At 35.1% G+C, this 12,942-nt stretch overlaps 1 protein-coding gene across 4 annotated transcripts; it reads left to right on the top strand.

The window, feature by feature from the left end:
- Positions 1–798: 798 nt before the first annotated feature.
- On the top strand, positions 799–7,220 carry LOC142642855 (uncharacterized). Of its 4 annotated transcripts, none has more exons than XM_075817289.1 (8): positions 799–1,002; positions 1,497–1,623; positions 1,712–2,302; positions 2,457–2,508; positions 4,109–4,148; positions 4,703–4,910; positions 5,214–5,299; positions 6,954–7,220. In XM_075817289.1, the coding sequence occupies exons 3-6, from the start codon at positions 2,182–2,184 to the stop codon at positions 4,739–4,741; spliced, it is 252 nt and encodes an 83-aa protein (XP_075673404.1). In that variant the 5' UTR covers positions 799–1,002; positions 1,497–1,623; positions 1,712–2,181; the 3' UTR covers positions 4,742–4,910; positions 5,214–5,299; positions 6,954–7,220. The 4 variants fall into 4 exon arrangements, with proteins under 4 accessions (XP_075673404.1, XP_075673402.1, XP_075673401.1 ...); XM_075817287.1 differs by having other exon boundaries at positions 3,186–4,148; XM_075817286.1 differs by lacking the exon at positions 799–1,002 and having other exon boundaries at positions 1,009–1,623; positions 2,457–4,148.
- The last annotated feature ends 5,722 nt before the right edge of the window (positions 7,221–12,942 follow it).

Here is a 12,942-nt window from a genome sequence, read left to right as displayed (position 1 = left end):
TTTATATTCAGCAAAAAAGTAACTAGTTAGTTTATATCTAACCTAATGAGCTTATAAGTAATATATATATAATTAAAAAAAAAGAAGTGAAAGAAAAGACCTTAAGACAAGACAATACCACATTAAAAAAGAAATGGTACAAAATGATTAAAAAATTAGAAATTTGTGGATGGAAATCTTTTATAAGTTATAAAAATAAAAAATAAAATATAGTAAAGAATTTATCATTGTATCCACTGGTTAGTGGGAGTGTGGGATTGGTGGTGTCTTCTAGAGTCCAGTTCTATTCTATTCTCTTTTATTGATTTCAAATTTCAACTTTTCAGACCCCATCACGTGAGTAACTTTAGAAATGACAAAGAAAGTTTAAAAAAATCCAAAAGCAAATGTCAGAGGTATTATTTTTATTTTCCTCATTGTATACAATAGTTTATAACTTTATATTAATATTAATTTAAAAAAAATTATTATTAGAAAAATGTTATATAGATAACATTTTCACAATACTTACACAATAAATTGTAAATAATAAGTTGATATAAGTTGTTATTGGTAAACCAAAAAGTAATTTTAATTCTAGATTTAAATTAAAACTAATAGCAACTAAACACTTATGATTTGTTGTGAAAATATTGTGAACGTAACACTTCTTTTATTATTATAGTTTTAAGATTCATATACTAATTAAAATGTTAAGAACTTTTGTGCTTTGACTTTCACGTTTTTTTTTTCCTCTTTTTTTCTCCTCCACATCTTTCCCTTATCTCTATCTTCACTTTTCTTTTTTCTTTTGTTGTCTGAACTCTCTTTTCACTTTACTTTGTTTCTTTTCTTCTCTTCGTCTACTCCGCTGAAGCTCTCTTCACTTTCCTTTTTCTTTTTTCTTTTCTTCTCTTTGTCTACTCCAGAGCATTCAAGAAGCTCTCTCTTTTTTTCTCTCTCTCACACAAACAAATTCTCTCTCATACACACATAAGATCACCGGTAGAGAAGTTGAGATCGGTATTCTACATTTTTTTTTTTTTTTTGGTTCTGGTTTGATTAGTTTTATTTTATTGTTCAGATTTCATTAGACTTATGAGAAAGATTGTTTTTTTGTTTCAAATATTTCGATTGGGTTTTGTGTTTTGGTTCTGATTGTGGTATGTCCTTTCCAATTTTTCAATCTAGTTGTAAATCCTTTATTAGATCCATACCCATAATTTTTACAAAATTAGTTAACTATTTGTTATGCTTATTCGACATGTTCGATCTCCGACCATACGATTTTCAAATTATAACCTTTCAATTTTACTATTTTTTTAATAAAAAGAAAGAAATATTGATGATTGATAAAAAAAAGTGTAGGCATCAGCATGTGCAGCTGGGGATAGTGCTGTGTAAGGAGGACAATTTTTTTTTTTTTTTTTGGTTTGTTGGTTATAGCAAAAAGTTTTTATTTTAGTAGTTTTCTATTCAAATGTAGCTTACTTTTATGATAATTATTTGGATTATAGGCAGTGATAGAGAAAAGCAATGTGAATCCTAGTGAAGTTGGTGATATTGTGGTGGGTACCGTGTTGACCCCAGGATCTCAAAGGGCAACTGAATGCAGGATGGCTGCATTCTATGCTGGTTTCCCTAGTGGGTTTTTCTTTTTCAGCCCTTGATTCATTAACCTTGAAGTTATTGGTGTTTTCTTGCTCACTTATGTCACAATTGTGTTGTGCAGAAACTGTGCCTATCAAGACTGTGAATAGGCAATGTTCATTTGGGTTTCAGGCGGTTGCTGATGTTGCTGCAGCTATAAGAGTTGGATTTTATGACATTGATAAAGAGCATATCTGATATCCCCAAAGGGAAATTATTAGGTCCACTAGTTAGAGTCCGCCGCATGAAGGATGGTTTCTGTCTCTTTTATTATTATTATTTTTTTCTTTTGACTGCAGTTTAGAAATATTTGAGAGAAAAGATTGTTTGTATATGGAGGGAAAATGGGTTAGGCATGGGCCAAAAATTATATTTGGAGGGAAAATGGGTATCAAAATTCTTTTTTTGTATGTGCTCCTCTTTTATTTTTTTATTTTTTATTTTTTTGCTTTTGATTGTAGTTTAGAGATGTTTGAGAGAAAGGATTGTTTGTATTTGGAGGGAAAATGGGAATAAAAAAAAAACACCTTACATAATGGATTTTGAAGTCCCATGATGAGCATGATCCCCATGTCTTTCTTAGTCATTACTGCCAATTATATATATCACTCATCATCTCTCTCATTCTTTCTCACATACCCGCTAAACCTGAAGATCCACCGCTGCTGTTCAGGTATTTTCTTTTTTCTTTACTTCTGGCTTTGTTCTTAGGGTTTGTCATTAAATTAATAAATATGTCTTTAATAAATAATAGATTAGTATGTCTTTGATAATTGAGAAATTTTCATTTTGAGAGAAAAAATGGTAATCTAAAGTCTTCCTTACAGTCGGCTTTGGACCTTTGAACCCCTTCTTTGCAGTCGGCATTTTAACCTTCAGGTTTGGCATTTTAACTTCAAAATCTCTGTTTCTTTATCCCTGACAATAGCTTTTTAATCGACATCACTTGATCAACAATATAATATAATATCCAAATTCTAAAAATTACTTTTTATTCTTACCAAAAATGATAATACCAAAAATGTTAATTGTTTGAACTTTTATTTAGTTGGCTCAATGATTAAAGAAATTTTTTTTCTAATTCCTTTTCATGGGGATGGAAGAAGTTCACTGGTAAAAGTTCTTTGGTCACTAACAGTCTTCTCTCAACAGATATGGAAAGCATTTTGTTTTTTGGTTTTTGTTTATATTATAACTAAAAAAAACGAGTAGAAGGAAATGATTACAGTGACTTTTTTATCTAGACGTTGTCATAGTAGTATCCTACTAGCTTTGTGAATTTTAATCCTTACTTCACCTAAGATTTTCTATTGGGAAATTAATTCCAAATATAATGATTATTTTAAATTCTTTTACTTTATTTTCTTTACAATGATTATTTTTCTCTGTCAATTATATTACTGGAGATCATAAGCATGAATTGACATTGATCATAAGCATGAAGTTGAATTCAAAAATTGGTTCCAAAATCGTATATGTGGGAGTAATGCGACAAATGTGTCAAAGAATTATATAGTCTTGCATGCGGATTTGATGCTCTAGTTGCGTTTATCAAGGTTGCATTGTGAATGGTGTTAGGTTCCACACAAAAGACCGTGAACATACTCGTCGTACTCAAAATAGCGGAGTCTTTGTTTCGAGTGAAGATGGTCGAACAAAAACTGACTATTATGGTGAGTTGAGGAATGTTTTGGAGCTAACCTACTTGGGCAATAATCGTGTATATTTATTTGAGTTTGATTGATGGGACACTAGAGATGGAACAGGAATGCAAAGGGATGAACATTTTATAAGTGTGAATACATCTCGTACATGGTATCATTCTGACCCATTTATCCTAGCATGCCAAGCCTCACAAGTTTTTTACTTAAATGATACCAAATTAGGCAGTAGTTGGCGCGTGGTGCAACATATAACGCATAGAAACATGTATGATATTCCCATAGGCACAGAGAATGTGCATGAAGAAAATGAAGAAGATAATGGTGATGCAGTATACCAAGAAAGTGAATGTATTGGGGTTAATGCAACAGTTCAACAAGAAAATGATGAAGACTCAACTTTGTTACATCGAGATGATGTGCCAGCAATAGATTTGGGGAACTTAATACCTATTGATGATGTATATGTGCAACTTGATAAAAGTATGTTCGTCAATGATGACTTGTCTAATGAGGAATGGGATACTGATTCCAACAATGAAGAAGAAACATATAGTGATGACGATGTTTCAAGCTCAGATAAGGAAAAAGATTTATCTAGCAATGATGAATCTATTGGAGATCTTGAGGATGAAGATTAAGTTGAGTCTTGATGCAGGCTAAGTTTTGTTAAATACATAAAGCTTTCATATCTTCTCAGCTATGGTATTTTTGAAAAATAAAAATGTTAAAGTTTTACTTGGATGTTAACTATTTTGTACACATTTTTCTCATCTACTTTAGTTTACCTTTACATTGGTTTATTCTTTTTATTTTAGGTTAAAATGTCGCATGCCTTGGGCTACTAATGATGTTGAGGTGAGATACTTTTCATTGCAACCTTGGTTGAATATCTTCTTGAGGAATTTGTCATTATTATATTATTATTTGAGAGAGCAGTTTTGATTTTAAATTATGTATATGATATAGAACTTGGGTATTGTTTTTCCTTATTAGTAGTTATTGATTAAGTAGTTGTTATGCTTATACGAGTATTTGTGATTGAAAATTTGTGATGTGTGGAATTGTGGTTTATTAAAGCCGGACTATTATGGCAGCGACTTGATTGTCCTTATCATGAGTTCCTCTTTTTTGGCCCAATTTAAAACTCCTATTTTATAACATGCAAATAACACCTTGTCTTCTACATCATGGCAATCCATCTGGAAAAATCTAATTCACAAATGGCTAGCATGTGATCCTTGTAGAAGATCTAGCTGCTTGACCCACTCATGCTGTGAAACTTCCTAATTCATCTGCAAAATATACTACACAGTTGTCTGGTATTAAAGCACATTGTTTATGTGTCATTGTACATTTTGACAAGTGCCTGCACTTTTTGAACTCATTATTGTGTTTGTTTGTTTGGATAGGAGATTAAGAATGAGAAACTTAAGTTGGAACATGTTTAGCTTTCAAAGGAGAATAGTGGGTTATATGTGTAGAATCAAAAATTGGCTGAAGAGGTTTTTTAAGCAAAAGAACTAGCTTCTGCTACTGTTGTGGAGTTGAACAATTTGGCTGGTGAAGTGTCAAAACCCTCTAACATTTCGGTTTCGGGTCTCCTGGTCTTCAAAGGCTGTGAGTAGTCTCCCATTCTTTTCCCTCCTTTTCTGTTTACTTCTATAATTCAATGTTATTGTAAATTAATCCGTATAAATCTAAAATTTTAAAGGTGTCATCAGATGCCAATTCCTTGTAAAACCATGAAAAAGCCTGACATATTCTTGTTTATTAGGATGTTTACCATTTAGTTCTATGTTGCCCCTAATTTTCTTACACTTACAAATTAAACATCGCATCCAAATTTCTATTTCTCATTTTTTTTATTTGCCTCCAAGCCATTTGCTGAAGAGTTAATCTCTGTTGGGTCTTGTTTTGAAGGTTATGTTGAAAGTACCAATGGTGGTTCATCTTGAAGGCACAAACGTGATCAGAAAAGAGCACGATCTCACTCTTTTGTTCAACTTGTAAGTCCAAGGCATTTACCAAACACTGTGAAAGAAACAAAGTTTTTATTTTTATTTTTTATCGAAGAAGAAACTAAACTCAAAGTCTGACACTTCAACTTTAGGGAGTGTCAAAGTTCACATCTTTCCTAGTTGTGTTAAATTGAGGTACTTTTGGTGATCTCTCTTCATTTTACCTTTTGTGTATTCCTAAATTTTGGTAAACAAGTTGTGGGTATCTTTGAAAATCAGCAACTGTTACATGGTTCAATTATGGGTCTCTGTGTCTTAGAGTTTCATGGGTTTTGAATGATTTTGGAGTTTTTGTGTGTTTTGGGTGTAACTGATTGATGAATTGTAAAAAGGGTCTTAATTTAATTTGAGTTATGGAGTACTTTTCAAAAGGAGACTAGTTTGGAAATACTGAGGAATTCATTAATTGTAAAAAGGGTCTTAATTTAATTGGATATGGAATTTTAGCGGTTACTTTTCTTTTCTTTTTCTTTTTTGTCTTGTTCCTTGTTGGCTCTTGTTTTGTGATTTTTTCATTGCAACAAGCTTCAGCTTGGTTGCATATCTTCATGAGGAATTCGTTATCATTTGATTAGTATTTGAGTGAATAGATTGAAGCTTTTATTATGTACATGATATTGAACTTGGGTATTATTTATCCTTTTTAGTAGTTATTGATTGAGCAGTTGTTATGCTTATATGAGTATTTGTGATTGAAATTTTTTTATGTGCATAGGATTGTACTTTATTATTTCCCAACAGCTACCCATGTAAAATTTAGAATGTAAATTTTAAAGAAAAATAAAAAAACGTAAAATATTATTAGCGACGACAATGTCATCGCTAATATTTTATCATATCATTAGTGACGACAAACAATATCATCGCTAATATGAAATTTTTAGTGATGACATGTTTGTGGTCACTTATATATCATTATCTATGACGACAGCAAGCGTCCTCGCTAGTAATGACATATTAGCGACAACAAAAATGTCGTCGTTAATAATAATCTAATAACGAAGAAAAAAAAATTCATCACTACTAATGAGCTAGTAGCGACGACATTTCATCTTGGGATCTCGAGTTATTTATGACGACAATTGTCACTATTAGTGACGACTTTGTTGTCGTTAATAGCATTGTATTTGCGATGACATTAATATCATCACTAAAAAACTTTTTTGTTACCATTTTCATTTAACAAAAATTAGCGATGACATTTTTCGTTGCCAATATAATTAGCGACGATATTTAAAGCATTAGCGACGACTATATGCCGTCGCTAAAGACCAAATTTCTTGTAGTAGAAAGGATGCATTTATTGATTATTCTTTGCAAAGCCTATTATAGTTAAGCTGTACATAACATCTACAAGCTAAAACTGATGCCACACCAACTCTTATACTCAATTGAAACTAGAGTCAATTTAAAAAATTGCAAGGTTTAGTATTGTTAGCTTCTCTTGTGATTTGTTAAAATTGAATAGAATTCAGTCCTCGAAACAAATGTAAGAAATTAATATTTGGATTTACCGTGCTTTTGTTCCTCCAAACTTGTTGATTTTTCTAAACACTAGGTCCATGCATGTATATTGCAGCACTTGAGAACTTGATAGATATGCTTACGAAGGGGTGATCCTAAAGTTTGGCATTTTGTACAGGATGGTGGTGTAGAAGTTGACCCCTTTGGCATGTTTGTACAAGATGGTGGTGTAGAAGTTGACCCTCTTGGTATGTTTGTACAAGAAGGTGGTCTAGAACTTGTTCCGAAGAAGCAATTTGATCTTACTTTTGGCAACTGGAAACTGGCTGATTTTGTGATGTAAAAATTTATGGCTAAACTTGTTCTATATTTTTTGAGATGTAAAAATCTTTTGGCAATTTTTTGTTGGCAATATTTTGGCTGATGAAATTATTTGTTTGTTGGCAATTGGTTGGGAACTGTTTTTGTATATTTTTTGTTGAGTGCTTGCAGATAATTATTGGTTGGGAACATAGTATAAATTATTTGGGTAGGAAATACAGATTTAGCAAGGACAAAAAACGAAAAAAAAAACCTATAGCCGCATTTTTAAAAACGCGGCTATAGACAAAACAATGAAAGGGGCTTTAGCCGTGTTTCTAAACGCATCCCAAAGATTGTCTATAGCCGCGTTTTAGAAACGCAGCTACAAGTTTGAGCCTATAGCCTCGTTTTAAAAAACGCAGCTATAGGACTGAGCCTACAGCCACGTTTTAAAAACGCAGCTATAGGTCTTAGCCTATAGCCACGGGTGGAAAAACCTAGCTATAAGCTCAAACCTGTAGCTGTAGTTAAAAAAAACGTGGCTATAGACCTGTAGGGGCTATTGTCGCGCAATATAAGCTATGTTTGTAAATGCGGATATAACCTATAGCTACGTTTTTTAGGTCTATAGCTGCGTTTTTGAAACACAGCTATAGCCCTCGTTTCTTGTAGTGATAAATTTATGCAGGAAAATTCTCTTTGTCATCGAATCAGTGCAATAAAAATATATAAAATTCTTGAAATTCCTAAGGTTGCTAAAATAATTGACAAGTGCATATTTTTAAAATTTATAATAACAAAAAAAAAAAAAAAATCAAATGAATAGCATATACTATCTCACAAAATGCCATTTACATAATATTTTCTTTAAAAGAAAATTCAATGGTGGAAATGGTCAAAAACAAGATCCTATACAAGAAATACCAAAAATACATACAAAACAATTTTCATATGAGGATTTATCTTTAAAGAATATGAAGATAATAGCAAAGATAAAATGCATTCAATGAGATCCTACAAAACAAGTTTGTTAATCATTTCAAATTATACTTATCATCTACATGAAAAAAAAAAATCATATTATTTACATTAAAAAATTAATACATATTAACTTCAAAGTTCATTGGAGGATGTGAACTACCAGGGTATTGCAACAATAATCAACTGTAGAGAGGGAAAATTCCCGACCTATCACAAGCTGACACATCATACTACCAAGTCCACAAAATACAACCAATTACAAGGTGCCAGGTATTGCTGCTAGGTTTTGCCATCACTATTTGGATTCCAATAGAAATTTTCCAAGTGTCATTGAAATAAAGGCATGAAACTGCATCAGCACGTGTAAGCGATGACACAAGCAGCCCTGCACGTGTAAGCGATGACACAAGCAACCCTGCACGTGTAAACGATGACACAAGCAATCCAGCACATGTAAACGATGACATAAGCAGACCAATCAGGCTGTGACAAGTGTCACCAATCAGACTCCGCGACGTGTCGCTCACCCACCCCTAAACTCCTATAAATAGAAGCCTTCCTAAGACATTTAGGAGAACGGAGAAAAGGAAGAAGATATCTTGAGTTCAGAAATCCAGAAGCTCTGCCGGAATCAAACCCCAAAGCCTTCAAGAATTTCAAGAACTTCAACCTCGAATACAAACAACATTCGAAGCAAAATCATCCAAACTACTCGTTTAGATCTCAAAGTTCACTGGAATCAAGCTTAAAAGCCTCCAGAAACCTCAACAAACCATAAATCAACGAAACTCTACGGAATCAAGCCTCTAAAGCACCGAAGAATTTCCACCACAAACCTTCAAACACGAAGAACACACGAAGAACACGAAGAACAAAGAATTTCTAACAAGCTCATAGCCAAAGATTCATTGTAATTCCGTTTCAAAGATCTTCGATCCATTCCTCAGCTAAATTGAAGAATATCTTATGTTCAAATCAAAATCACATTACCACAATTCCAATCGATAAATCTTTCAAGGAGATCGAATCAGAGGATCACTCTTTTGTAATTACAGAGAATTGTACCACATATTTATCAATACAAATTCGTATTTGTGAAACTATTTTACTTGTTTGATTTATTTCGAACTAAGAATTTAGTCGTCTACAAATTCTGGCACTCAATTAGCTTATTGACCTCAGTTTCTATTTGAGGGATAAGCTCCGGCCGAAAGCGTCTTTGAGCTTGTTTTACTGGGTGCACGCCCTTCTTTACTGCCAAATGGTGTAAAGCAATACATGGATTGAGCCCACGCATTTCTTTGTAAGTCCAAGCAAACACATCTTTATATTCTACCAGGAGCTAGAGGTATCCTTCTTCTTCTGCAGGAGTGAGAAGGGCACTGATAAAAGTTGGTCGAGGTTCTTCAGTAGTTCCTAAATTGATCTCTTTAAGTTCATCAACTGTAGCCTGTACTCCATCTTCTAAGGCTAGGGGAGCTTCATCGACCTCATTCTTTGCGGCTTCATCATCTGACAGTGTATCTTCTTCTACTGTAATGTGAAACGAGGATGATACTTCTTCATTTTGCTCATTGTGGACGAGTGACTGACTTGTGTGTACAATCGTTCGCCTTTTGACTTTGAGAGCTCCTTCAGTGCTGATATACAAGATAAAGTTACGCTTCATGCGTGAAGGAATATTACTACGTATCTCATCATTAGCTTTCTCCTCCTTTTGGTCCTCAGAGTTTATTGAACTTTCAGAGCAAGTATCAATGGGCCTTTTTGTTGCCCCCAATCGATTAAAGACTGATCCACACGTAAAAGTGTCCCGACTTTGCGTTAAACAAGCCGTATTCAACCTGTCGAATCCTATTACCTTTGAAAGTGCACAAATAAGAAGAAATTAATCCCACTCTATGTCACCATTTGTGAGTGTGGCGTAGTGGCTGGATGCCCATGTCGCCCTTGAGGCTAAGGTCTCGGGTTCGATTAGAGGTGATACCCACTATTGCGCAATTGGTACCCATGAAATACTATGGGGTGTAGGGCGAGGATTACACACGTGAGCCCTCCCTTTTTGTAAAAAAAAAAACAACAAAAAACGAAAACAAAAAAACAAAAAAAACAAAACAAAAAAACAAAACAAAACAAAAGAAAAACAAGGAAAAAAAATCATCAAAAAAAAAAATTTTGGTTGAACTACGTAATGACTTGATCCCTCTCATCGAATTTTTTTTACCTTGAAGGAAGAAAACGCCCGGTGGGACCTCTCTGCCTCTCATCTCTTTCTCCTTCAAAAGAAAAAAAAAATTCGATTTGCTGCTAGCTTTGATGGCTTCCAACAAGAATGCTCAAAAATCGGTGATGGATGCTTCCATTGCGGATGATTATGTCGGCCCAATCACTCGTAGTTGATCCAAAGCTCTTGATCAACCGCAACCCCAATCAACCAAAGAAAGCAAGCTTCATAATATCATCTCTCTAGACTTTCTTGCAAAAAGGAAAGCTACCGCTAAGGATTCATCTGTCTCGAAGGATTTTGAGATCAATGATGAATCATCCCCAACAAAGACCTTTTCTATCAACTCTTCACCCGTGATGAGAAGCCTAAGGAACAAAATGCCTTTGACTCATCCTGTCTCATCGTTTTCTCCATCATATCTAGAGGTCATGCCAGTAATGATGACCAACACCTCTACTGTGGAAGAAAAGATGGCTGAAATGGAACAAAGGGTCACCCTTCTCACAAAAGCACTTGAAGATAAGGATGTCCAAATTGCAACCCTGATGAACAAACTGGAAGTTCGAGATTCGGGTGAATCAAATTTAGACCTTGAGCACCCTCCTGGCTTTACCTTGAAGGAAGAAAACGCTAGGGGTGATAAGGGAAAAGGAGGTGAAGGCACTTCTCAACAAGGACATTCCACCTCAATGGCCTCGATATCTATACAACAACTGCAGGACATGATAACGAACACCATACGAGCACAATATGGAGGTTCTTCCACACATTCTCTCATGTATTCAAAACCTTATACAAAGCACATTGACAATATGAGAATGCCAAATGGGTATCAACCCCCCAAGTTCTTGCAATTCGATGGCAAGGGAAACCCTAAGCAACATATTGCTCACTTTGTAGAAACATGTGAGAACGTAGGGACTCAAGGAGGCCTCTTTGTAAAGCAGTTTGTTCGTTCACTGAAAGGGAATGCCTTTGATTGGTATACAGACTTGGAACCTGAGTCAATTGATAGTTGGGATCAGTTGGAAAGGGAGTTCCTTAACCAGTTTTACAGCACGCGCCGCACGGTAAGCATGATGGAGCTTACCAATACTAAGCAGTGGAAAGACGAACCCGTTGTCGACTACATCAGTCGGTGGCATTCTTTGAGTTTAGATTGTAAGGATAGACTGTCTGAAATATCTGCTGTAGAAATGTGCATCCAAGGCATGCATTGGGAACTTTTGTACATCCTACAAGGGGTAAAACCCCGAACATTCGAAGAATTGGCAACTCGTGCGCACGACATGGAATTGAGTATCTCTTGCCATGAAAATATGAAACCTCCCGTACTTGAAGAAAAGAAAGAAAGGCGAGAAATAAGGAAAAATGACAGGAATACGAAAAGTAATGTCAGACACTCCATGAATGTCAACTCTGCCCCAGTCAAAATTTCAACGGGAAATGTAAAGGCTAACGAAAAGAGGCCTGAGGGAGGCCAACGACGCGAGACGCATCGCTCATCACTCAAGGAATGGGAACAAAAGGTGTATCCTTTCCTTGATGCTGATATACCCGAAATGCTAGAACAACTGCTCAATTTGAAATTAATTGAATTGCTAGAATGCAAACGACCGGAAGAAGTAGGAAAGGTTGATGACCCGAACTATTGTAAGTATCATCGCATCATAAGTCATCCGATCCAAAAATGCTTTGTTCTTAAAGAACTCATCATGAAGCTAGCCAAGGAAAATAAAATCGACTTACATGTTAGTGATGTTGCTCAGTCAAACCTTGTAACATTTGCTGGCGGGTCACCTAGTTGCATGTCTCCAACTACTAAGCAGAGGGTCAATACCACGTTCATCCGATTTGGTTCTTTGGAACCTGTTCAAGTTCAACTCTCACAAAAAGCATCTGATTATAACTCAAATGATGATAAAAAGTCAACAATGGATGAGGAAGAGGGTTGGACGTTGGTTACTCGTAAGAGATGGAAGAAGAGACGAGTATTCCCTCTTCATTTGATCACCCAAGAATCCAGAAGAGCACAAAACCAAATTCAGCCGCAGTCAAGAAGAAAGAATGATAAAAGGAAAGAAAGACTAAGAACAGAAATGTGTGATGATTCGGCACAAACCCAAAAATTTCGAAGTCTTGTCACGTTGGAAGAATTTTTCCCCATAAAATTCTTTCAAAGCAAGTCAGCAGAGGCTGTTCACACGGTCTCTCGTTGTGAAGTTGATGAAAAACAAAAAGGTGTTGACCATGGTAGTTCGAATGAGACTTTGTCGTCTTTAGAACAACTCAAATCTCAGGTTGATAAAGTTGAACCCTTGCAATCCTCCACCTCACCGAAAGAAGGGATCATCCAAGCTCTTAAAGAGCCAAAGATTTACACTCCTTGTACCAATACACTTCAACAAACACAGGAATGTTTCGCGTGCTCTCTAGACTTGACTTTCACTGACGAGGATCTATTGTTAGGCCCTAAGCCTCACAATTGTCCACTTTATGTCTCTGGTTATGTTCGTGAACAAAAAATTGATCGCATTCTCATTGATGGAGGTTCAGCTATTAAAATACTACCGAAAATGACAATGAGACGACTTGGTCTTGCTATGGAGGAATTATCACACAGTCGCTTGGTCATACAAGGTTTTAACCAAGGAGG

Source organism: Castanea sativa, chromosome 7 (genome assembly GCF_040712315.1).
Source record: "Castanea sativa cultivar Marrone di Chiusa Pesio chromosome 7, ASM4071231v1".
Lineage (NCBI taxonomy): Eukaryota > Viridiplantae > Streptophyta > Magnoliopsida > Fagales > Fagaceae > Castanea > Castanea sativa.
This window is presented reverse-complemented; position numbering and strand designations above follow the sequence as displayed.

Excerpts from the sequence above, each read along its gene's own strand:
- LOC142642855 (XM_075817287.1), top strand. The coding sequence starts at position 3,398 with ATGCAAAGGGATGAACATTTTATAAGTGTGAATACATCTCGTACATGG.